The sequence below is a fragment of the Sus scrofa genome, chromosome 1, assembly GCF_000003025.6.
Source record: "Sus scrofa isolate TJ Tabasco breed Duroc chromosome 1, Sscrofa11.1, whole genome shotgun sequence".
Lineage (NCBI taxonomy): Eukaryota > Metazoa > Chordata > Mammalia > Artiodactyla > Suidae > Sus > Sus scrofa.
Window position 1 is genome coordinate 241776342 of NC_010443.5, and position 27674 is coordinate 241804015.

At 35.9% G+C, this 27674-nt stretch overlaps 2 protein-coding genes across 2 annotated transcripts in view; one reads left to right on the top strand and one right to left on the bottom strand.

Annotated features, from left to right (window-relative positions):
- The window catches only part of STX17 (syntaxin 17), a 127808-nt gene extending 118879 nt beyond the window's left edge, over nucleotides 1-8929 (top strand). The window contains exon 9 of the transcript XR_002336997.1: nucleotides 8527-8929. The gene's annotated coding sequence lies outside the window, so the exon portion shown is untranslated. The remainder of the gene's footprint in view (nucleotides 1-8526) is intronic.
- ERP44 (endoplasmic reticulum protein 44) overlaps nucleotides 12460-27674 on the bottom strand; it is a 108632-nt gene continuing 93417 nt past the window's right edge. Inside the window, 2 exon segments of the mRNA NM_001137629.1 lie at nucleotides 12460-12618; nucleotides 15071-15173. Coding sequence (NP_001131101.1) covers nucleotides 12517-12618; nucleotides 15071-15173 — 205 coding nt within the window. The 3' untranslated portion in view covers nucleotides 12460-12516.

A 27674-nucleotide genomic window follows, 5' to 3' on the forward strand; every position in this document is an offset into this window, starting at 1 on the left:
CATTTGTAGAGGACTGTTTCCTTTTTAACTGCCTTATACCGATTGCTCTCTTTCCCTCCAGTACTCCAAAGTTCTTCCTTTGTCTCTCTTTGTCTTCTTTCTTTTGTCCTAGCCAATTTTGTGAAGCTTTTCTTTCTCTATTGGAATCCTGGGTTCTTATTGTCAGCATTCAGCAGATTTTCTGGGTAAAATTTTCCACATATAGATGGATTTTCAATGGATTTGTGGGAGTAGGTGAGCCTTACATCCTACTCTGTTGCTGCCATCTTTTTTCTCCCTGAACCAAGGCTTCTAATACTAAAGACCATGTACTCATTCCATCCAGCAGCCTCTTAGTGATTTGATAGGAATGAAAAAGAATAAAGTGGTTGGCACTTACTTATTCTCCCATAGGTATTAGTTCGCTTTCTTTCTTTTCTAGGTTTTATTATTCATAATTAATGGCTGCCTCTTACATAGGTACGGTAGGGCCAATAACTCGGGACTTCCTTAGTATTCCCCTCCTTGCATCCCGCATCCCCATTACTATGCCCATTGTACAGGGTGGTCATGAAGATTTTAAAAATTTATACATATTAAGTGCCTAGAGTGGAGCCTGGCTCACAGTTACTGTGCATATGTTAGTTACTACTGTTATTGTTGTAACTGTTACTATTATTTTTCCCCAAAGTTTCTTTCTTTCTTTCTTTCTTTCTTTTTTTTTTTTTTTCCGGCCACTCCATGGCATATGGAGCTCCCAGGCCAGGGATCAGATCCAAACTACAGCTGCAAACTAAGCTACAGCTGTGGCAATTCTGGATCCTTAACTCACTGCGCCGGGCCAGTGATCAAACCTGCATCCCAGCACTCCAAAGATTCTGCCAATCGTGTTGTGCCACAGCAGTAGCTCCTATTTTTTACCAAAGTTTAAAGGAAAGGCTCATTAATGAAAAATTATTTTGTACCTAGAAGATCAGTGTTAGGGAGGCTCTTAAAGTGAGTTGAGACTTGATAAAAATACCAAGAATTCTTAAAATAACCTTTTAAAAAGTCTTAGTTGTTAAGAAGGTGGCATAATGATGACAGATGCTTGGTGGAAATTAAATTTTTTTTTCATGTATCTATGAAGAATGATAACCAAATATGAAATTGTATAAGAGCTGGTTAGGAATAGAGTGATCATATCTCCCAATTTGTATGGAACAATCTTGATTTACATCTCTTGGCCTGGTGAAATTATTAATAATGCTCCCTTTCACTCTCAAATGTCTGGTTTGGGTGAAATAATTACACCATCACCCTAGTAACCCTTAATGGAAATAAGTGTGGGGTTACCATTAAAAAAAGCATCTGTGTTCTAAAAGAATCTGTACTTTCTAGGCTCAGATAAAAAAAATCCTAAGTTTAGTGGGAACTCTAGATGGGATCGTGAAATACCAGTAATCTTTGAGGAACCAGAAAACAGAGAAGGTGCCAGAACACTGAGCTTGGGCAAAAATCTAAAATTTAAGGGGAAAAGTTGGATTCTAGAAGCCACAGAGCAGGAAATTTACCTTCTAATCCTAGAAAAGTCCTTAAATGGACTATTCAACTGTGTTTTAAATGACATGAAGAATTATGAAAAACTGTTTAGTCAGCAATAGTGGCCTTATATTTTTTCCTTCACTATGCACATAGCCAAGTACCCTCCTCTTGGAAAATGGTTAGGGCAAGAAAACAATCATAGTGTCAGGCTTCTAGGACTGCTCTGATCTTACCTAGGCAAGTGTGCACATGGCATCAAGAGTGGGCATACAGCTTCCTCCTTAGCACCCATCACAATAAGTAAAACACATGAGACATGGCACAGATAGGCATCAAGAGAGTGGGCATACAGCTTCCTCCTTAGCACCCATCACAATAAGTAAAACACATGAGACATGGCACAGATAGGCAAGTATGTGATCTTTTTCCTGGTTGGCCCAGAGTTTGGAAAGAAACAACAGGGCAGCAATACCTAGTATTTTTTTTGTTTACTTTTTGTTATAGTTGATTTACAATGTTCTGTCAACTTCTGCTGTATAGCAAAGTGACCCAGTCATTCATACATACACACACACAACACACATATATTCTTTTTCTCACATTATTCTCCGTCATGTTCCATCATAAGCGATTAGATATAGTACCCCATGCTATAGAGCAGGATCTCATTGCTTATGCAATCCAAACACAGTAGTTTGCATGTATTAACTCCAAACTCCCAGTCCATCCCACTCCCTCCCCCGTGCCTATTGGCAACCAAGTCTGTTCTCCATGTTCATGAGTTTGCTTCTATTCTGTAGATAGGCTCATTAATGCCATATATTAGATTCCAGATATAAGTGATATGGTATTTGTCTTTCTGACTTACTTCACTTAGTATGAGACTCTAGTTCCATCCATGTTGCTGTAAATGGCATTCATTATTTTATTCTTTTTTATGGCTGAGTAGTATTCCATTGTGAATATATACCACATCTTCCTAATCCAATCATCTGTCGATAGACATTTAGGTTATTTCCACATCTTGGCTATTGTGAATACTGCTGCAATGAACATACAGGTGCATGTGGTTTTTTTGTTTTGTTTTGTTTTTGTTTTTGTTTTTGTCTTTTGTCCTTTCTAGGGCCGAATCCACAGCATATGGAGGTTCCCAAGCTAGGGGTCTAATCAGAGCTGTAGTCGCCAGCCTATGCCACAGCCACAGCAGTGCAGGATCTGAGCTGTGTCTGCGACCTACACCACAGCTCATGGCAACACCAGATCCTTAACCCACTGATTGAGGCTAGGGATCAAACCTCATGGTTCCTAGTCAGATTCGTCAACCACTGAGCCACAACGGGAACTGTCTTTTTTAAGGAAAGTTTTGTTCAGATATATGCCCAAGAGTGGGACTGCTGGGTTATATGATAGTTCCATATATAGTTTTCTAAGGTACCTTCATGCTGTTTTCCATGGTGGTTGTACCAGCTTACATTCCCACCAATAGCACAGGAAGGTTCCCTTTTCTCCATACCCTCTCCAGCATATGTTATTTGTTGACTTGTTAATTGATGGCCATTCTGACTGGTATGAGGTGGTACCTCAGAGTAGTTTTGATTTGCATTTCTCTAATAATCAGTGATGCTGAGCATTTTTTCCATGTGCCTGTTGGCCATCTCTATATCTCTTTTGGAGAAATGTCTATTTAGTTCTTCTGTCCTTTTTAGTTGCATTGTTTGAAACTACTTTTTCCCATTCCATAGGTTGTCTTTTTTTTTTTTTTTAATGGCTTTCTTTGCTGTGCAAAAACTTGTAAGTTTGATTAGGTCTCATTGGTTTATTTTTGTTTTTATTTCTATTGCCTTGGGAGACTGACCAAAGAAAACATTTGTACGGGCCATGTCAGAAATGTTTTGCTATGTTCACTTAGGAGTTTTATGGTGCCTTGTCTTATGTTTAAGTCTTTAAGCCATTTTGATTTATTTGTGTGTATGGTGTGAGGGTGTGTTCTGGTTTCATTGATTGATATGTGACTGGTCCAGTTTTTCCAGCACCACTTGCTGAAGACACTGTCTTTTCACCATTTTATATTCTTGTGTCCTTTGTTGAAGATAAATTGACCATAGGTGTCTGGGTTTATTTCTGGGCTCTCTATTCTGTTCCATTGGTCTATTTGTCTGTTTTGGTCGCTGTAGCTTTGTAATATTGTCTGAAGTCTGGGATAGTTATTCCTCCTGCTTGGTTTTTTTCCCCTCAGGATTTCTTTGGCAATTCTGGGTCTTTTATGGTTCCATATAAATTTTTGGTTTGTTGTAGTTTTGTGAAAAATGTCATAGGTGATCTGATAGAGATTACACTGAATTTCTAGATTGCTTTGGGTAGTATGGCCATTTTAACAGTATTGGCTCTTCTAATCCAGGAACATGGAATATCTTTCCATTACTTTGAACCCTTTTTAATTTCCTTGATTAACGTTTTATAGTTCTCAGCATATAGTCTTTCACCTGCTTAGGTTTACTCCTAAATATTTAATGTTTTGGGATACAATTTTAAAAGGTATTGTATTTTTATATTTCTTTTATAATGTTTCACTGTTAGTATACAGAAATGCAACCAATTTCTGAATGTTAATCTTGTATCCTGCTACTTTGCTGAGTTCATTGACAATTCAAGTAATTTTTGTATGGAGTCCTTAGTCCTTATACAGTATCATGTTATCTGCATAGAGTGACAATTTCACTTTTTCTCTTCCAGTTTGGATACGTTTTATTTCTTCTCTTTGTCTGATTGCTGTGGCTAGGACTTCCCATGCTATGTTGAGTAAAACTGGTGAGAGTGGGCATCCTTTTCTTGTTCCAGATTTTAGCAGGAAGGCTTTCAGCTTTTCTCTTTTGAGTATTTTATTGGCTATGGGTTTGTCATAAATGGCTTTTATTATGTTAAAGTATGTTCCCTCTGTACCCACTTTGGTAAGAGTTTTTATCATGAATGGATGTTGGATTTTGTCAGATGCTTTTTCTGCATCTATTGAGATAATCATGTGGTTTTTTGACTTTTCTTTTTGTTGATGCGGTGCATGATGTTGATTTATTATCCTGTGTTGAACCATCCTTGTGAACTTAGGATGAATCCCACTTAGTTGTGGTGTATGATCTTTTTTATGTTGTTGGATTTGGTTGGCTAAAATTATGTTGAGAATTTTTGCATCTATATTCCTCAAAGATATTGAACTATACTTTTCTTTTTTGGTAGCATCTTTGTCTGGTTTTGGTATTAGGGTGATGGTGGCTTCATAGAATGTTTTTGGGAGTGTTCCTTCTTCTTCAACATTTTGGAAAAGCTTAAGAAGGATGAGTATAAGTTTTTTGTTGTATGTTTGGTAGAATTTGCCTGTGAAGCCATCTGGTCCTGGACTTTTTTTGTAGGGAGTGTTTTTATTACATATACGATTTCATTTCTAGTGATAGGTCTGTTCAGTTGATCTGTTTCTTCTTCAGTTTTGGCAGGATGTATGTTTCTAGAAAGTTGTCCATTTTGTCTAGGTTGTCAAATTTGTTGGCATATAATTGTTCATAGTATTCTCCTATGGATTTTTTGTATTTGTGCAGTGTCTGTTGAGATTTTTCCTTTTTCATTTCTTATTGTATTTGAGTTCTTTCTCTCTTCTTCTTCGTGACTCTGGCCAGAGGTTTGTCAATTTTGTTTACTCTTTCAAAGAACCAGGTCTTGGTTTTGTTGTTTTGTTTTTTTCTGTTGTTGTTTTTTTTTTTAATCTCTATTTTATTGATTTCCTTCCTGATCTTTATGATTTCCTTCCTTCTGCTGACTTTAGGTTTTCTTTTTTCTTCTTTTTCTAATTCTTTTAGGTGGTAGGTTAAGTTGTTGATTTGAAATTTTTTTCTTTTCTGAGAAAAGCCTTATCACTGTGAACTTCCCTCTAAGAACTGTTTTTGTGGCATCCCATAAATTTTGAATGGCTGTGTTTTCATATCATTTGTTTCAAGGTTTTTTTTGTTTTTGCTTTATTTTATTTTATTTTATTTTTTTGTCTTTTTGTCTTTTGTCCTTTCTAGGGCTGCACCTGTGGCGTATGGAGGGTCCCAGGCTAGGGGTCTAATTGGAGCTGTTGCTGCCAGCCTACGCCAGAGCCACATCAATGCCAGATCCGAGCCGAGTCTGCAACCTGCACAACAGCTCACAGCAATGCTGCATCCTTAACCCACTGAGGGAGACCAGGGATCGAACCCGTAACCTTGTGGTTCCTAGTCGGATTTGTTTCTGCTGTGCCACAGTAGGAACTCCCTCAAGGTGTTTTTTAACTTCCCTTTTGAGTTCCTCATTAACCCATTGGTTTTTTTAGTAGCATGTTGTTTTAGTCTCCATGTAATCAGTTTTTTTCTCATTTGTTTTCCTGTAGTTGATTTCTAGTTTCATGCCATTGTGGTCAGAGAAGATGCTTGAAATAATTTCTATACTCTTAAATTTGTTGAGGTTAGTTTCGTGTGGTCAGTCCTTGAGAATATTCCGTATACACTTGAAAAGAATGTACGTTCTGATTTCTTTGGATGTAATGTCCTGAAAATGTTAATGAAGTCTAACTTTTCTAATGTGTCACTTAGGATCTCTGTTGCCTTATTGATTTTCTGTCTAGAGTATCTGTCCATTGGTGTGAGTGGGGTGTCTCCTACTATTATTGTATTGCCGTCAATTTCTCATTTTATATGTTAGTTTTTGTTGTATCTATTTGGGTGCTCCTATCTTAGGGGCATATATATTGACAATTGTAATATATTCTTGAATGGATCATTTCATCATTAGTGTCCTTCTTTGTCTTTCTTTATGGCCTTTGTTTGAAAGTCTATTTTGTCTGATACGAGTTTTGCAACTCCTGCTTTCCTGTCTCTTCGATTCGCATGAAATTGTCTTTTTCCATCCCCTCACTTTCAATTTATATGTGTCCTTTGCTCTAAGGTGAGTCTCTTGTAGACAGCTCTTGCTTTTTATCCAATATGACACTCTATGTCTTTTGATTGGAACATTCAGTTCATTGACATTTGAGGTAATAATTGATAAATATGTATTTATTGCCATTTTAAATCTTGCTTTCTAGTTGACTCTCTTTCTCCTTTTTCTTTTTTTGCCTGGATGATTTCCTTTTATTTTATGCTTGTGTCCTCTTCTTTTTAGTTTTTGTGGATATAATGTTTGGTTTTGATTTGTGGTTGCCGTGTTTTTCGAGTATGTTAACCCCTTCCTGTATCTGCTTGCTTTAGCCTGCTAGTCATATAGGCTCAAACACATTCTACAAAGAAAAAAAGTGTCTAGGTTTTCTTTCTTTCCTTCCCCACATTTTACAAGTTTGAAGTTCTTTTTTAACATCTTCATGTTTGTCCTTTTGCAGTTCCTAGTGTTTATCATTGCTTTTACCAGTTTTTTTTTTTCCTTTTAGATCTGTATACTGGCTTATTAAGTGATTGCTTTCCAATTGTGATTTCCTCTATCCTATTTTTTCTTGCTTTTTTATTTAGAGAAGCCCTTTCAGTGTTTCTTTTAGAATGGGTTTAGTATTGCTGTACTATTAGTTTTTATTTGTTGTAGAAATTCTTTACTTCCCCCTTCTATTTCAAATGATATTCTTGCTGGGTATTCTAGGCTGCAAATTTTTCCCTTTTAGAACTTTGTATATATCTTGCCACTCTCTTCTGGCTTATAGTGTTTCTGTTGGAAATCAGATGATAGCCCTATGGGGATTCCCTTATAATTAACTCTTTTTTTTTTTCCTTGCTGCCTTTAGACTCCTCTCTTTGTATTTAACTTTTGCCATTTTTATTATAATATGTCTTGGTGTGGGCCTGTTTGTGTTCAACTTGTTTGGGGTCCTCTGTGCTTCCTGCATCTTGATAGCTGTTTCCTTTAGGTTTGGAAAGTTTTCAGCCGTAATTTCTTCAAATATATTTTCAATCCCTTTCTTTTTCTTCTCCTTCTGGAATCCCTATTATTACTTTGCTATTACAGTTAGATACTAATAGAGAATAAGGGCAACCTCTATTGATGTAATTCTCCTGGAGGGGAAGTTTAGGGAACTATAACTCTTTCGGTTCCTAACCAAGAAAATTACTTCTTTTGGGAGAGTTCCCCTGATCCTTGAGGCTACAGATACCTCCACGCTCCTGTGGTTAACTCATGGCATAGCATCTACAATATTCTATTATAATCACCTTTTTACCCATCTATTTTGCTTCTTCACACAACCTTGAACTCCATGATAGTGGGGGCAGTCTCTTGTTTACTGTTGTACACTTAGCCTGGCAACAGTAGATTAATGCTTGCTGAATGGTAAATGTATGATGTATTATAAACCTCATGAGGTATTTTGTCAACTCATTCTAGTCTCTCCTACCACAAGGCTGAGTGACTAAGCTAGGCAGTCAGATATACCTCACAGAAAATGTGTAGCATTCATGCGAAGGTTTCCAGGACCTCTGTAGAACTCTGCAGTGCCCCAAAGGGCACTCTAGTGTCATTGTCAAAGTCGTGTTTATCTCTGAGTTGGTCTAAGATCTTAATCTATTCTAGACTAAAATCTTCGGACCCCACAGTCAATTTAGGATATAGGATTAAAGGTGACTAGACATCAGATAATTAGTATTCACAGATGACCCAGCCAGGTCCATTCCAGTTATTGGTAATGTTTTCTTGTCCCTTAATTCATTTCTTACATTTATTTGTTACATAACTTGGCTTTTTGAAATGACAGATTTATTAATCACTCACAGTGCTCTAGGTGGTGAGAATACAAAGCGCAGTTCTTGCTCCCAGATCATTCACATGGTGATAAGGAAAAGGGAGATATATATATATACATCCAACTTTTTTAGATGGGGTACTCGAAGAACACGTAAATAAAGGGCTGCAGGATCACACGGGATGACAATCATCCTGAGCACTGAAGGATGGATAGAGGAACTTACTAGGCAAGGTAGGGAGGGAGGAGTAAAGGGAACATTTTAGAGAAGTTTATAAACTGCACCTTTTCTCTTCCAGTGACTCCAAAACCTATTCTCTAAGGGCAGGCCAGCCCTTTCCCAGTGTGCTCTGCAAGAGGGACCTTTGATGCTTCAGCTAAAGGTTAGGTTTGAGTTATCCACACATGGATTCATACAACTTCCCATTGTGAGTCAAGTACTGTTAAACAATCTAAAAAATAGCTTTAAAACTGGGAAATCTTGTGACTCTGGTCATTTGGATTCTGAGTAAAATGTTCACAATATATTTATGCCAAATTGAATTAGTAAAAAGTCTCAAGTATAAAAATATTTTATAAATATAGTTTTATTACTTGGAAATACATACAAAAATTCAAACACAGCTAAAAAACAGTTGCCAAGCAGCAGTCCTAACCAACCTGATTTAATGAACACATAAAACAGTTATAATCAGCATAAAACAATTTAAGTCCTGAAAAAACTTATTTTCTTCAGGGTCTTGAAATATTGGGCTTAAAAACTGTTTATTTACTCTTTACCAGCTATTTAAATATTTCCCCCAAATATTTCAGATTAGCATGTCAGTTTTGTCCATGAAATATTTTATCAAGAAAACAGCTGAGGCCATATAACTATGTTTTGAAAACTGGAATACTATTTGTCCATTTTGTCTTCTGTTACCTTATATTCCCTCATGCATCTCAAAAATTCCCAATAGTTGCAAACAGACAGCACTTGCAACATCCAGTAGCTCTCTGCGATACTGAAATTTGGGCCTAAGAGCCCTAAACTATTCCAGGTATCAAGATATTTATTTATTTGCTGTTTTGCTTGTGTCATTCTGTTTTTGTCCAGGCTGACTAGATCTCATTGTCAGAAAAAAAAACCTTGAGTTATTCTGCTTTTCCTGATTGTTAACCCACTTCACTCCTTTATCTATTATTTTTGCTGTGATTCAGGTTTTAAAATTCTTTTTTGGCAACTTTTACATTTTCTGCAAATTTAAACTCATTTGGAGCTTTTAATATTTCACATTCTTTTATATTTCATTTTCCTCTTTTTGGGCATTATCGTTGCCAGTTTTCCCTTCTTTTATGTGTGATCTTTGACAACCTGACTTCATCCGAGACCTCTCCATATGATGGCTTTATCTTTTGGCTGCACCTGTAGCATGTGTAAGTTCTGGGCTGGGGATCAAACCCATGTCACAGTTGTTACCTGCACCACAGCTGAGGCAAAACCGAATCCTTAACCTGCTGCACTATAAGGGAAATTCCTCTGTGAGATGATTTAGATACTTATTCTCTGTCTTCCAAAGTTCATTTAACTTTTTTTTTTTAATGTTCAGAATTTCATCTAATGTTAGTTTTAATCCTTTTATGGTCCCCCTTACCACTGCATCAATTTTTGAAAAACTGGAAAAAACGGGCTATCAGCAGGGCTTACTCTAATTGTGGTTTTACAACTTGACTGTGTTCTTCAGCCTAGTCTAGCATCCCCTCTCTCCACAGCTGAGGAGCCTGAGGCCTGGAGTAGACTGGATAAAATAAGACTTTGACCTGCAATATTTTCTGATTCAGAATTCAGAGGGGAAGAAGTCTAAACTGTGAGCTGTAGATTCCTGGAGCTCTCTCTACATCCAGCTGTTGACAAATCCCTATGGAATCTCTTGTATCTGTTCCTCTCCACCTCTGCTGTCACTGTCTTAGCTCTGGCCATTGTTTCTCCCCTGTTGGACTCAGGTAATCATACCTAGACCTGCTGTCACAGTGTTATTTTCCAAACTTAAAAATATGAACATACTTCCCTACTTAAATTTGTTGATGGATCTCTATTGGCTATAAGGTACAGTACAAAGCCTGCACGATCAGCTCCAACTTTCTTTGTTGTTGTCCTAGCCACAGGCTCCTCCCCACCCCCTACCCTGTACTAGCCCTATGGCAAGAACTTAATTTCTTTAATGTGTTTTGCTGCTTCACACTTGAGCTTGTAAAATACAACTTTTTATAAATTTGGGCACTAAATCCTGGTGAATGCTGAGCTCTTCAAGGGTACAGAATTATCTAAGGTCACTGTGGGTATCTCACTCATTCTGTAGACATTAGATGATGACTCCCAAGTGTCCAGAAATGTTAGATACTGGTGATAACAGGCATAAAATTCAGTATCCTTGTCCTCAATGGCCTTACACTCTAGAGAAAACAGTGACAGTGTCAGGGCTAGAGCCTAGGTTCCCATATGCATGAATGCTAAATAAAGCTTCAAATCTACCTTTTTTAAAAAACAGCCTACTTAGTTATCTTAGGTCACTGAACATGTGCTCCTTAAGGCCTTTATCATAATAACTACTCTCAAACTGATTTTCTGCAACCCAATTCTTAAGTGTTATCTTCTGTTTACTATTTTTTAAAGGCAATGACAGGATTATAAATTTATTCCAGCCAATTGCATGTGCTACTTATGGTTTTGTGTACTAGCTTGCTTAATGTTGGCAAATTTTCATTCTGACCACCTCATGTTTGGTCCATCCTCTGATCTGAAAACTATATTTCTGATTTCAAAGTTACTCATTAAAAACAATGAAAAGAACAGACAAAGGTGCAACCTTTAGGAAGCTCTGGCCTGCTTTCTTGTTAATCCGGTAAAATATACTGAGCATGCCCCTTACTACCTTATTAACAGCACTTATTATTCTGAAAGAAATGATGGGTAAGTCATGCATAAGTAAGAACTGTAGGCTGATTTTTAAAAATAACAATCATTAAATAACTATTATAAATATTTTAAAAGAATTGGAAGTTGTTACATATATTACATACTACATATAATGGCACATGTCAGCCTTTTAAGCTTAAAAATAATCTTTCCCCAAACTGGGATTGACTTAGACTCCAAGTATAAAATGACTCTTGGCCTATAGCACCAACCCAGGCCTGGAGGAAAGCCAATTTTGAACCTGTCCTCTGGCATTGGGCTTCCTGATATGACAATGAGGGTCTTCTCCCTCTAGTTTTGTTCCCTGGCAGTATTGAGGCCTGGCACAGGAACCCATTTGACTATATACTGCAGGCCTAGGAAATCAGAGAATCTAGAGGGCATAGGTAGGGTCCTCTAACAATTTTACAATGAAAAAAACAAGTATGTGCCTTATTCATTTTTGATCTATACAACTCTAACAAGACTATAAGATAGAAGGTTAGAATTACTGAAATGCATTTTCTCTGCTGGTTTTTCTCTTTGGAAATTTAAGTGTCATGATAGGAGGAGCCTTAAAAGTCATCTAGTTCAATACTAGTAACCTGCTCTACGTGCATCTTCCTTTCCCAGATTTAGGTATAATTCAAAGTTTTAAATGCCATCCATATGCCACTTTGTTAGACAAACACATAGAAATTTAATAACACTTTCACTTTCTTTTCCTTAATTCATAAGGACATTTCCTGCCAAATGTTCTGGCTTATGGCTCTCCTCCTCTTCATAGTATGTTTAAGTTACACATTAAGAATCCAAAAAAAATACCACTATGGAATTTTCATAAGCAATATCCAACCAATCAGTAAAACACAGTACACAGTGTGAAAATTTTAATTTATTCCCTCCCCCAAGTATCCAGAATGTATACCCCCTTAGCTTTGAGAAATGTGATAAGTAAAATACCAACAGAGTTGATCATATGTAAAGAAAAGGAAGAAAAGCACATACTACACAGGAAACATCCCTAAGTCCTCCCTAACCTAGTAGTGCAAGTTAATGGTCTATTTCTGGCAATGTCACCTTTCATTTGATTTATAAAAATTTTACAGGACAGATTTAAAGCAAAGATAGGCCTCTGTTTATTTATTTTTTAACCCTAGCAGATTTTTAAAAAGAGGCTATAGTAAATGACAATGCATTTTGAGTCGGGGAGAAAAAAAATTAAAAACCCAAAACTTCTTTCAGTTTATTCAAAATAAAAATACACATAGAATTATGAAAATATAGGTTTACTATTTCCACCATGTAAGTTGATGCTGCTGTTTGAAAGGCTTGCAAATTGTTTCTCAAGTTTTTAAAGCTCATCTCGATCCCTCAATAAAGTATACCTATATTCACTGGGTGCTAGTTTCTGGAAGGAGCTCTCAGGTGGGCTGCTTGCTACATCTTGGACTTCCTGCAAGAGAAAGGATAAAACATTTTTACATCAATATATTTTATGGAATTATATTTTAGTAAGAGTATTAGATGGACGGTAATGGCCTATAATTATTCGCTTAATAATCAATAAAAGATAGCCTCTATGTGCCAAAGAGAAGAGTTGAGTTTAAATCTTGCTTTCTACATTTTAAATGCCCTTACTCAAATTCTCCAGGGCAGAGCTGCCACAGAGCCATTAACCATGGACCTGATGACAGTTCCTGAGGTGTGATGGAAGGAAACAAAATATCTGATACCTGGGTGCTTTCCTATACTATTCTATAGAGACAGTATAACCCTATGTAGGCCAAACCCCTTCCCTCTTACAAATGACTGCTAAGAGAATTAAAGGCACCTACTCATCTACAGAGATGAGAGATCTGGTTGCCAGCAGTTATCAAAACGTAGTTGATGTAATTATGGAGGAAAACAGACACTTCAACACTGCAAGATATTAGTATCTTTTATTTTACTTGTGCACCAAGAGTAGGTCAAAATATACAGTAGAACTCTAAGAGTGACTTCCAAGAATTTCAATGAAAAGACAGTGTCGTCTATCCTTTATCTCTATACCATGAGCAAACATGACTGTCATTGTTTAATACTTCTATAGTTCACATAGGCACATAGTGCATATAATACATGATATATAATAATAGCACATTCCCATTATAATGGGAAGCAACATGCCTACAAATTTCCCTTTCACTTTGTCATGTTCCTCTTCCCCAGTAAATTCTTTTTTTTTTCTGGCTGACATATATGTTTTGTTTAATTAAGCTGAAAGTGAATTACTATAAAACAAACATCTATTTGGTGCCTACTACGTACTAGTATGCAAAGATGAATAAAGACAAGGAGATCAGTGTCTAATGGAGAAGTTGAAACAAATAGGATAATGCACTAATGGCAAGCTACATCTTTTCTTAATCTGATAAAATACTAAGTAGGCCTACTTTGCTCTACTGTCAGCAAGACTTTCCTGCTTCTATAGTTGCTTAATTATCAAAGAAAAAAAAATCTGACCTCTGATTTTAAGGAAAAAGCATGTCATCGGATTCCTAAAAGGTACTTAACTGTGAACTTAATTTGACTCTTAAGGAAAATTCATTTTTATTTTCCCTTAATATGTGACAGTTCTTTAGGCAAAAGTGGATTGATGTTCTGGGGCATATTAAATAAAAGTGTGGGTACATATCATCTTCCCTCAGTATAACGGTAATAGACATGATATAAATCAATAATGCATCAAAATGCAATTTTAGGGATGTTTAATAAAACAGAAATTTGTACAGAAGTTACAAGGGGAGGTCCTATTGTGGCTCAGCAGGTTAAGGACCCAACATAGTCTCTCCGAGGATACGAGTTCCATCCCTGGCCTCCCTCAGTGAGTTAAGGATCTGACATGTCCACAAGCTGGAGCATAGGTCACAGATGCAGCTCAGATCCAGTGTTGCTATGGAGTAAGCCTCAACAGCAGCTCTGATTTGACCCCCTAGCCCAGGAACTTACATATGCCACAATTGTGGCCATTTAAAAAAAAGTTACAAGGTACTTGTTATTGTAACAAGAAAATTCTCAGGTTTTAAAAAAATATATATATACATATATATATGGCTATATATATATTTATCAAGTAAATATGAAATTTTATTGATAAATAGTTGTCAAGCATTTTAAATCTCAAATGGAAAAGCTGCCTTAAACCATAAGTTTTGAGCATTATGAATACTATAGTAGTGAGGACTCTTAGGGTACCAAATCATTATTTTCTTTTTTTCTTTTTCTTTTTTGTCTTTTTGCTATTTCTTTGGGCCGTTCCTGCGGCATATGGAGGTTCCCAGGCTAGGGGTCGAATTGGAGCTGTAGCCACTGGCCTACGCCAGAGCCACAGCAACGTGGGATCCGAGCCGCGTCTGCAACCTACACCACAGCTCACGGCAACGCCGGATCGTTAACCCACTGAGCAAGGGCAGGAACCGAACCCGCAACCTCATGGTTCCTAGTCAGATTCGTTAACCTCTAAGCCACGACGGGAACTCCCCAAATCGTTATTTTCTTTATAGTGTGGTCAGTCTCCCAGCCACAGAGGAAGGCTTGAACAATTAATGGAATCCACTGATTTCTTCACTAATCTACCTGCCTCTAGTTCCTACCTTCTATACTGGCTATATTGAAGCCAACTGTATTTAACCCTTTTATAGCTATATTCCACAAAGGACATACTCAGACCACCTTAGTTTATATGATCAAAAAAATATATTGTCTTACAACTTTTCTGAAGGTTTAAAATTTTTAAAGGAATATAATTTGTATATTATCTGGAGTCCATTCAGAATGTTTTTACAAAGACATTCAGGAGCAGAAACTTTTCAAGACTACTTGAAAAAAAAAAAAAGTCCCCACTGAAAAACAAATTAGACTCCTACCTGTCCTGGGGCTGTATCAGTTGGGTCAGGACCATGATGGAATTCTCTGTGCAGTTTTCCAGAATGTAAGTCAAAAACGAACTGCTTGAGTTTTCCAGGGATTCTATAACCAAAGTAAAATAAAAATTTAACTTAAACTACTAAAATGAACTTAGTTCTATGTCACCAACCTCACAACATTAAAAATAAAAATTTTTTTACCTAAAATCCCATCACTCCTACCATAACTATTAGCAGGCCAGGTACACCTTGAATATTTTTACACAGTTGTAATCATGATATCTAAATGCTCAATTTTGTGTTCTAATTCTTACACTTGTTTTATAGAAGTTTTTCTACGTTTATTGTAACAGATGCGTTTGAGTCTCCCAAGATGCTGTCCTAAGATTCCTTTACTGTTGAGCATTTAAATATTTTCCTTAATGTATATAACCATGAAACCTTATGTTCTGTAGAATTACACTAAAAATAATAGGGGCTCAAAAGAAAAACAGTGTTGGGGCTAATCACTTACAACTATGTAGCTTTGCAACCAGAGTACGACTAAGAACCTACAACAAAAATATTAGAACTCTTCAGCCTCCATCAGCATTTGAGCCCTATGTCAGCCAGGTGATGCTCTGTAATCTTAACCTGGAGTTCAGTAGTCCTCTTTTGAGATACAGGTCCTTTAGGGCATTCATTGCCAGCAGAACCAGTTTTCAAAATAATCTAAACCAGGGTATAGCTTTTTCATGTTTTCCTTATACAGGGGGAAATTTCTTCAAAACTACTTCTACCCCAGAGGCAGTTTTACTGACTAGCTTATTACAGTGTGAAAAGCAAAGTACTTCTCAAGGCCATGAAAGTGGCTTAAAAAAAAAAAAAAATGTCCTCATACACCACCAAGGCATTGTCTTTTATGGTGAAAAAGCTTTCTTTGGTGGCTTCAGACTATTTTGAGGAAAACAGCATAAGAACCAAGACAAATATTTGACATCATTCCCCTAATTACCAATCACGGTATGAGCAAATCTGCAGAACAGAAAAACATGCATTGTAGCAAAACAGACCACTATAAAGCTAAGCTGACTTACCTATCAGCCTTTTTTCTTCATAATTATTTCCCTGAGTAGTATCTTATCAAGTAGAAGTGATGAGTTAAAGAATAAGAACTTTTAACAAAGTACAGGCAAATTATAGGTATAGAACATCAATATTTACTGCCAGTGGTCTGTGCTGCCAGCACATTTGTCTTTTTTTATTATTAAAATTTGTTTTGCTAACTCAATAAATAAAAGACATCTGTATTTTAATTTCCATCCCTTCAGTAATTAAGCATTTTTTCCATTGTTTGCCTTAATTTATATTTCCGCTCATATGAACTGTCTGTCCTCTGAGATCATGGTATTTTTTAAATTCATTATATTTTAAAATAGGAATCCTTTTTCTTATCTACGGTAAGAATTAAAATGCAGGCCCACAAATACTTTAATTCCTTCACTAGAACTGACTTTTTAAATCACTATTTTTTTTGGCAGCATAGCTGGCTTGTATTAATATTACCAGTTTCTTTTTTCTTTTTATCTTCTCCTGAGGTCCTGCAAGTGCTGTTTCTTCTCTTCAATAACTCCCACTGAGATGTAACAGCCAGTAGCTTCATTGTACACCCATTTTGACTCCCCACTAGCTCCAATGCAACAGAGGCCAGCAGGTGCCAAATGCACAGTTTACAAATACAAATGACTGTCAGGTAGCAGTATTGACAGAATGCCTCTGAAAGGTTCTCTGGTACAGAAGAAACTGCACATGCACTAGAGATAAAATATTAGAGGATATCAATTTAAATTTAATCTGACGTCATCTACTGTCACCCACAGAAAAATGCTACAACATATCCATTCAATTCAAAGAACTGCAAATAATCCATAATGTTTAAGATGAAGCCCTTGTTAATTTGTTATTTTTTAAGGTTCAAAGATGATCACAATGAATACAGTATGAATTGCTTCTGCTAGTCAAGAAATAATTTATAATTAAATCCTAAGTATAAAAAATTCACAGAGAACACGTAAAACAGATTTTCCCAACTTTGATTTTTTTCCCCCTTGTTAACAACACGAGGAGAGAGAAAGAATTGTGAGCAAAAGACAAAGAAAAGAAAGACAGAATCTGAATTGATGTGGTAGAAAAACAGATTACAAAAGAGCTCTTATCTAGCTAGTGGCTAGAAATTATTGATCATTAGATAAGAAAACAGACAACATGGTTATCTGCTAAAAAGGAAAATAAACTTTGCTATAATGGACTTTGCTATAATAAATTCAATTATATTTTCATACTTTATACTTTTTCTAATCTCAACACTTGTGTTTTTCTCCCATCCTCCACTTTATTGTTTGTTTACAGTATTTACTTTTAGGTGATGCAAAATTTAAACAGTGAAATGCACAAGTGTTATATTATTTTTAAAAATTCACACAGTAGAATTCACTTTTTAGGCTTAAAGTTATATGAGTTTTAACATAAGCATATAGCATTTTGGTACCACCTCCATAAACATGATACAGAACAATTACAAAACACACTCCTTTTAAAAAAAAACTCCTATCTTCCTCTTCCCCCTAACTCCTACTAACCACTGATCTCTTCCCTGTTCCCATCATTTTCCTTTTCCATAATGTCATGGTCATGGAATTATAGGCATATAATCATGAGACAGGCTTCTTTTACTTAATGTACTGTATTTGAGATTCATTCATTTTGTTGTATGCATAAAAATGTTTGTTCTTTTATTTACTGAATAGTATTCCATTGAGTAGATATACCACAATTAGTTTATTCATTCACCTACTGAAGGGCATTTGGGTTCTTTCAAAATTTTGATGTTTATGAACAGTGCCACTCCAAACATTTGTGCACAGATTTTTGTAGTTTATTTCTCTAGGAAAAATACTGGGTTATATGGATAGAGTATGTTTGACTTTTAAAAAAAAAACCCGCAAAACTGTTTTCCAGAGCGGCTGTATCATTTTGCAATCCCACTAGCAATGTATGAGCGTTCCAGTTGCTCCATATCCTCATGAACACCTGGTATTATCAGCATTTTAGTTTAGCCACTCTTTTTTTGGCTGCCCCTTGGCAAATGGAGTTACTGGGCCAGGGACCAGATCCAGCCTCAGTTGTGGCCTAAGTTGCAGCTGTGGCAATGACAGATCCTTAACCCACTGTGCAAGGCTGGGGATCGAACCTGTGTCCCAGCACTCCCAAGACGCTGCCAATCCTGTTTTGCACCACACTGGGAACTCCTAAGTTAGAATTTCTAAACAATGTGCAATGGGATCTCATTCTGGTTTTAATTTGCATTTCTCTAATGAATAATAATGTTGAGTACCTTTTCATGTGCTTAGTTATCATTTGTATATCTTATTTATATTCTAACAGGATCTTTTGTGGGGCAAAAGTTTTAACTTGATGAAGGTTAATTTATCATTTTTTTTTCTTTTATGGGTGGTGTTCTACCTAAGAACTCTTTGTCTAACTGCAGGTCATGAAGAGTTTCTCTTACGTTTATTTTTTAAGAGTTTTACCTTTCACATTTAGGTCTATAATCAATTCTGAATTAATTTTATAAAAAGGAATTCCTTTATTTGGTATGAGGTGTTCAGGTGGTCCAGCACCATTTATTGAAAAGATTACCCTTCTTTGTTGAATTGTGTATGTGCCTCAAAAAAAAAAAAAATCAATTACTATATTTGTGTGTCTATTTCTAGATTCTCTATTCTGTCCCATAGCATCATGTACCTACTTTTCCACCAAAAATACACTATCTTAATTATTTTAGCTTTATAGCATGTCTTAAAATTGCATAGTATGAATCTTCCCACTTTGTTTCTTCTTCAACATTGTTTTTATTATTCTAGTTTTACCTTTACATATAAATTTTAGAATCAGCTTGTCTATAATAAACCTGGCTGAAATTTTGATTGAGATTGCATTAAATCTACACATCAGTTTGGGGACAATCGATATCTTAACAGTACTGAGTCTTCCAATTCATGAACACAGTACATTTCTTATTTTGCTTGTCTCTGAGTTCTTTCATCAACATTTTGTAGTTTTCACCATAAAGTTCCTGTACATACTGTGTTAGATTTATACCTAGTTAAAATTTTTTCCTTTAGTGATATTATAAATGGTACTTTATAATAAATTATATAAGTAATTTATATAAATTCCCATGGTTATTTTTCACAGAATTAGAAAAAACAATTCTGAAATTCAAATGTAACCATTAAAGACCTCAATCACCAAAGCCATCTTAAGAAAAGAACAAAGATGGAAGCATCATACTACCTGATTTCAATATACTACAAAGATGTAGTAATCAAAACAGTATGGAACTGGTATAAAAATAAGACATATAGATCAATGGAACAGAATAGAGAGCTGAGAAATGCAAACACTCACAGTCAACTGATTATTAACAAACGTACCAAGAATAAAAAATGGAGAAAGGATAGTCTTTTAAATAAATGTTGTGGGAAAACAACATCATATGCAGAAAAAAAGAACTGGACTCATCATGGAGAAAAGGGGGAACTCTTCTACACTGTTAATGGGAATGTAAGTTGGTGCAGCCACTTATATTCATGAAAAACAGTATGGTGGTTCCTCAGAAAACTTAAAGTAGTAATTCCCTGGTGGCTCAGCAGGTTAAGGATCCAGCATTGCCACGGTTGTGACTCAGGTTGCTTCTGTGGCACAAGTTTCATCCATGGCCCTGGAACTGCCACATGCCAAAGGTATGGCCAAAAAGAAAACAAACAAACAAACAAAACAAACAAAAAACACACCTAAAAATTATCACATACATGTTCCAGTAATCCCACTCCTGGGCATATATCCAGACAAAACTATAATTCAAAAAGATACACGCACCCTTATGTTCACAGCAGCAGTATTCACAATAGCCATGTAAACAACCTAAATTGTCCATCAAAAGAAGAATGGATAAAGAAGATTTGGTACACTATACACTGGAGTACTACTCAGCCTTAAGAAAGAACGAAATAAGGCCATTCGCAGCAACATGGATGCAACCAGATATTATGATACTAAGTGAAGTAAGTCAGAAAGAGAAAGACAAATACAATATAATATCGCTTGTATATGGAATCTAAAATATAGCACAAATGAACCTATTTGTAAAGCAGAAACAGACTCACAGACATAGAGAACAGACTTGTTGCCAGTGGGGAGGAGGGGTTGCAGAGGGATGGACTAGAGGTTGGGGGTTAGCAGATGCAAACTATTACATATAGAATGGATAAACAACAAAGTCCTACTGTATAGCACAGGGAACTATATTCAGTATCCTGAGAAAAATCACAATGGAAAGGAATATAAAAAATATATATGCATGTATAACTGAGTCACACTGCTGTAGAGCAGAAATTGACACATTTAAAATCAACTATACTTCAATGAAATAAAAATTTTTTTAAATTGGACTCTAGTTTTATTTTGCATATCTTACACCATTTATAAAATCAACTCAAAATGGATTAAAGACTTAAATGTAAGACCTGAAACTATAAAACTCCTAGAAGAAAACAGGGGGTAAGTTTCTTGACACTGGTCTGGATAATGACTTTTTGGATATAACCCCAAAAGTACAAGCAGCAAAAGCATAGATAGACAATGCAAATATATCAAACAAAAAAGCTTATGCATAGCATAGGAAACACAGTGAAGAGACAACCTACAGAATGAGAGCAAATATTATGCAAATCATACATCTGATTAAGTATTTTAATATCCAAATATAAGGAAAGAACATAATAGCAAGAAAACAAAGAGCCTGATTTAAAAATGGGCAAAGGACCTGACAAAAACATTTTTCAAAAGAAAATATATAAAGGGCCAACAGGTATATATGAAAAGGTGCTCAACATCACTAGTCATCAGGGAAATGCAAATCAAAAAGGCAAAAGAGAAGTGTTGGCAAGGATATGGATGAGAGAGCCCTTGTATGTTGTTCATGGTAAAGTAAACCATTAAAGTCATTATGGAAAACAGTATGGAGGTTCCTCAAAAGGTCAAAAATAGAACTACCATACCAGCCAATAATCCCACTTCTAGGGGTATACCTGAAGGAAATGAAATCTTGAACTCTCCTATTCATTTTAGCATTATTCACAATATCCAAGACAGAGAAATAACCCCAGAGTCCATCAATTAATGAATGGGTAAGGAAAATATGGATAAGGTTTACATACACATACACACTATGCAGTACTATTCAACTGTATATAATGAAGGAAATCCTGTCATTTTCAACAGCATAGATGAACCTCAAGGACATGATGCTAAATGAAATATGAAAGAAATGGAACTCAAAGAAGCAGGGGACAGACTGGTGGATACCAAGGACTGGGGGTGGGGGTGGTGGGAGAAATGGGAAAATGTTGGTCAAAAGGTACAAAGTTTCCGTTATGCAAGATGAATAAGTTCTGGAGATCTAATGTACAGCATGGTGACTATAGTTACTAATATTGTATTGTATACTTGAAATTTGCTAAGAGAATAGATCTTAGTAGTTTTCACCAAAAAAAAGGTAACTATATGAGGTAATAGATATGTTAATGAGCTTGACTGTGGTAATTATTTTATTATATATATATCTCAATAAATGTATGAAATTTTTATCAATTATACCTCAACAAAGCTGGAGAAAAAGGGGGGGCATATAATTTGGAGTGGAGAGGCAACTAATTTTTGTGATTTGAGCCAATCAAATGTCTGGAGGATTGAATTAAGAGATTTAAGGAACACAAAATTTGATTAGAGTTATAAACTCTATGGAGTTCAGACTAAGTCCTACCATGGTAAATCAGAACCACAGCCATGCAGAAGTTACAGTAGGGCAGAGGAAAAAGCTGAAATCCAGAGAGAAGGATGGACCAGATGTGAAGAGAGAGCCAAGAGAAGAGCTTTTGGGCCCCAGAGGAAGGAAAGAAGAGAGTAGCTGCCCAAGCACTTCCCAGTGGTGCAGCCCAGCTGCACCTCAAGCAGTTCCACTCCTTGTCATTTTCCTGTGGTTTTTCAGCATCAACCTCTTGTTTTTGACAACTGCAAGCCCTTAGCAACAGAACTGTCCAGTACAACTTGTGAAGACACAAAATGTTTTATGTTTGTGCTGTCAAACAGTGGAGTGGCCATTGTGCTCTTGAAATAGCATTAGAGTGTCCCAAGAAACTGACTTTAAATTTTATGTCATTTTAATTAATATAAACTTAAGGATTCATAGAGGGCTAGTTACATACTGGACAGCACAGCACTACAATTCTTACTACAAAGGGTCAAAGACAAGAAGCACAATTAGTAAAAGACAACCCCTCATCCCCCTACCAAAAAAAAAAAAGGGAAAACCATGATAGTGTCATAGAACACAAACAGAGAATGTTCCACAGCACCAAAAACTACAAGAACAATAAGGAGAGAGAGAGGTAAAGTCTTGTTAGTAGCACTGTTATTCATTTTTTTCATGGGAAAAAGCTGGATTCAAACAACGGGTTATTTAAGCAAATCATGAAACAATCCATTCAAAGGCAAGCTAACTAGACATTAGAAATAATAGAAGAATATTAATGACATGATAAGATGTTTATAATTTGTGGACAAGTTTAAAAATAGTATGGCTCCAATTTTATAACATATGTATGTGTTACAGATCTATCTCTTGTAAATAGATCTCTTGTAGATCTATGGGTGATTTTAAATTTATTCTTTGCACCCCAAAAAATCAAATACCTGGGAATAAACCTGACCAAGGAGGTAAAAGACTTATATGCTGAGAACTATAAAACATTAATCAAGGAAATTAAAGAAATTGTAAAGAAATGGAAAGATATTCCATGCTCCTGGGTTGGAAAAATTAATATTGTAAAAACGGCCATACTACCCAAAGCAATCTACAAATTCAATGCAATCCCTATCAAATTGCCCATGACAATTTTCACAGAACTAGAACAAACAATCCAAAAATTTATACAGAATCAAAAAGACCCAGAATTTCCCTTTTTTTCCCCAAAGCAATTCTGGGGAAAAAAACCAAGCAGGAGGCAAAATTCTCACAGACTTCAGACAGTATTACAAAGCCACAGTCATCAAAACAGTGTGGTACTGGTGCCAAAACAGACAGACAGACCAATGGAACAGAATAGAGAATCCAAAAATAAACCCAGACACCTATGGTCAATTAATCTTTGACAAAGGAAGCAAGAACATAAAATGGGAAAAAGACAGTCTTTTCAGGAAGTATCGCTGGGAAACCTGGACAGCTGCATGCAAATCAATGAAACTAGAACACACCCTCACACCATGCACGAAAATAAACTCAAAATGGCTGAAAGACTAAAATGTAAGGCTAGACGCCATCAAACTCCTGGAAGAGAACATAGGCAAAACATTCTCTGACATCCACCTTACAAATGTTTTCTCCGGTCAGTCTCCCAAAGCATCAGAAATAGAAGCAAAAATAAACCAATGGGACCTAACCAAACTGACAAGCTTTTGCACAGCAAAGGAAACCAAAAAGAAAACAAAAAGACGACTTACAGAATGGGAGAAAATACTTTCAAATGATGCAGCTCACAAGGGCTTGATCCCTAAAATATACAAACAACTTAACAGCAAAAAAGCCAACAACCCAACTGAAAAATGGGCAAAAGACCTCAATAGACATCTCTCCAAAGAAGATATACAGATGGCCAACAAGCACATAAAAAAATGCTCAACATCACCGATTATTAGAGAAATGCAGATCAAAACTACCACGAGGTACCACCTCACACCAGTCAGAATGGCCATCATTAATAAGTCCACAAATAACCAATGCTGGAGGGGGTGTGGAGAAAAGGGAACCCTCCTGCACTGTTGGTGGGAATGTAAGTTGGTAAAATCACCATGGAAAAAACAGTATGGAGGTACCTTAGAAAACTATATATAGAGCTACCATATGACCCAGCAATCCCACTCTTGGGCATATATCTGGACAAAACTTTCCTTGAAAAAGACACATGTACCCGCATGTTCACTGCAGCACTATTCACAACAGCCAAGACATGGAAACAACACAAATGTCCATTGACAGATGATCAGATTGGGAAGATGTGGTACATATATACAGTGGAATACTACTCGGCCATAAAAAAGAACAAAATAATGCCATTTGCCATGACACGGATGGAACCAGAGACTCTCATACTAAGTGAAATGAAAAAGAGAAAGACAAATAACATATGATTTCACTTATATCTGGAATCTAATATATGGCACAAATGAACCTTTCCACAGAAAAGAAAATAATGGACTTGGAGAATAGACGTGTGGTTGCCAAGGGGGATGGGGAGGGAGTGGGATGGATTGGGAACTTGGGGTAAATGGATGCAGACTATTGCCTTTGGAATGGATAAGAAATGAGATCCTGCTGTATAGCACTGGGAACTATGATCATTTATGATGGAGCATGATAACGTGAGAAAAAAGAATCTATACATGTATGTGTAACTGGGTCACCATGCTGTATAGTAAAAAATTGACAGATCACTGTAAACCAGCAATAATGAAAAAAATAAAAATCATTATATGAAAAAAATTTATTCCTTATTTTATCAACTTTAAGAATTATCAACAAAGACAGAATTTTTATAATTAGAAATAAGAATGATAAGCTAACACACACATACACAAACACACTCACAGAGTAGACAACTTTGCCTTTTTCTTGACCTTAGGGAAAAGTATTAGTCTCTCACCATTAAATATGATACTGGCTGTAGGTTCTTTGTAAATGTCCTTTATCAGATTGAGGAATTTCCCACATAATCCTAGTTTGTTAAGCATTTTTGTCATGATGGATACTGAAGTTTCTGAAATGCATCTTGCATGTGTTGATGTGATCAGTATATGCTGAATCACACTGATTGATTTCTGAAGGTTGAACCAGCCTTGCACACTTGGGATAAAGTATACTTGGTTGTGATATATTATTCTTTTTTCATATATTGATGGATTCAATTTCCTAATATTATTTACTACTTTTTAACTCAACTTATAAAATAATGTGGTTTGAACTCATTCAGTGTATTACAGTGTAAAAAAACTGAATACTGCCACTTAATCATTTTTAAGCTTTAGCTTTCTGATATGTAAAGTGAGAACAATTGCTTTAATTATTTGTTTTTATACTCTAACAGACTTGGATTTGAATCCAAATATATTACTGCATAGCCTAATAGCATAGCCATCTATCAGACACTGTACTAAGAGCCATAGATATACACATTTATTTAATGCTCACAACAACCCTATGAAGTAGATACCATTATTATTCCCATTTTACAGATAAGGAAACAGAGGCACAGAGGTGGTAAGAAATTGCCCAGGGTGATAAAACTAGTAGAAGCAGAATGAAAATCTGAATCTAAGCAGTCTGGATCTACAGTCTGTGCACAAAACCACTACACTATATTGCCTCTTTAGTGACTCCACTTTAGCAAAGTTACTAAATCTCTCAGAGCTTAAGTTCTTTATTGTAAGAGTGGAAATAATACCTATTGTATAAGCTTGTTATAGATTAACTGAAAACACATATAAAGTATAAAGCTGGGCTGGTACCGTACTTGACTCTGTCAGTGCTTGGTGGCAGGACCAAGTAAGGTAAAATATACTGGAATGATTTGTAAAACATAAAGTACTTATAAGTATGTAATCAATATCAGTTGTGCAGTAAGTACATTACATGAAAACAAAAATGGTGCTTAGGGACCCAGATGTCTGTATACATTGCCTGGTGGATGACAGAAGAGACACATTCAGAGAATCAAAAACTAGAGAGATGAATTGGAGAGGCAGGGAACAAGGCAAATAATTAGTTGTAAATATTAGGATATTTTCCAGATATATACATTTAAATCAGTCAAACTCTTAAACTTATAAGATTAAACTAGAAGCAAATTAAAGCATTTACTGAATAACTACTAATGCCATCACAAAGCAGTTAGTATATGGTAAGAGATAATAAAAACTAAATAATTGCCTTTTAAGATTTGTCAGCACCAATTTTTTTCAACTTAAGAAATAGGCCTCTTTTACCAGAGTAGGTATAGAGAGAACATATCTCGACATAATAAAAGCCATTTATGACAGACTCACAGCCAACATAATACTAAATGGAGAAAAGCTGAAAGCTTTCCTGCCAAAATCTGGAACAAGACAAGGATGCCTGCTCTTATCACTTCTAATTCAACAGAGTATTGGAAGTCCTAGTGATAGCAATCAGACAAAAAAATAAATAAATAAAATGTATCCAAATTGGAAGAGAAGAGGTAAACTTGGCACTATATACGGATGACATGATGCTATATATAGAAAACCCTAAAGGGCTCCACAGAAAAACTACTCAATCTCATCAACAAATTCAGCAAAGTAGCAGGATATAAGATTAATATTCAGAAATCAGATGCACTTCTGTATACTAACAATGAAATATTAGAAAAGGAATAGAGAAAAAACCTTTTAAAATCACACCCCCAAAAATAAAATACCTAGGGATAAACCTGACCAAGGAGGTGAAAGACTTATATGCTAAGAACTATAAAACATTAATTAAGGAAATTAAAGAGGATCCAAAAAAATGGAAGATATTCCATGTTCCTGGATTGGAAGAATTAATACTGTTAAAATGGCCATATTACCCAAAGAAATCTACAAATTTAATGTGATCCCTATCAAATTACCCATGACATTTTTCACAGAATTACAACAAACAATCAAAAAATTTATGTGGAACCATAAAAGACCCAGAATTGCCAAAGCAATCCTCAGGATAGAATACAAAACAGGAGACATAACTCTCCCAGACTTGAGACAATATTACAAAGCTACAGTAATCAACACAGTGTGGTACTGGTACAAAAACACACACATGGACCAATGGAACAGAATAGAGAGCCTAAAAATAAACCCAGATACCTATGGTCAATTAATTTTCAACAAAGAAGGGAAGAGTATAAAATGGGAAGAAGTCTCTTCAGCAAGTGGTGCTGGGGAAACTGGACTGCTGCATGCAAATCAATGAAACTAGAACACACCCTCACACCATACACAAAAATAAACTCAAAATGGCTTAAAGACTTAAACGTAAGACAAGACATCATCACACTCCTGGAACCAAACACAGGCAAAACATTCTCTAACATCAACCATACAAATTTTTTTTAGGTCAGACTCCCAGGGTAATAGAAATAAAAACAAAAATAAACAAATGAGACCTAATCAAACATACAAGCTTTTGCACAGCAAAGGAAATTATAAAACAGAGACATCCTACATAATGGGAGAAAAGAGTTGCAAAAAATGCAACCAACAAGGGCTTAATCTCCAAAATACACAAACAATTCGTACAACTCAAAAATGACCTAAAAACAGCCCAACTGAAAAATGGGCAGAAGAACTAAATGGAAATTTCTGCAAAAAAGACACAGGGATGGCCAGGAAGCACATGAAAAAAATGCTCAACATCACTAATTATTAGACAAATGCAAATCAAAACTACAGT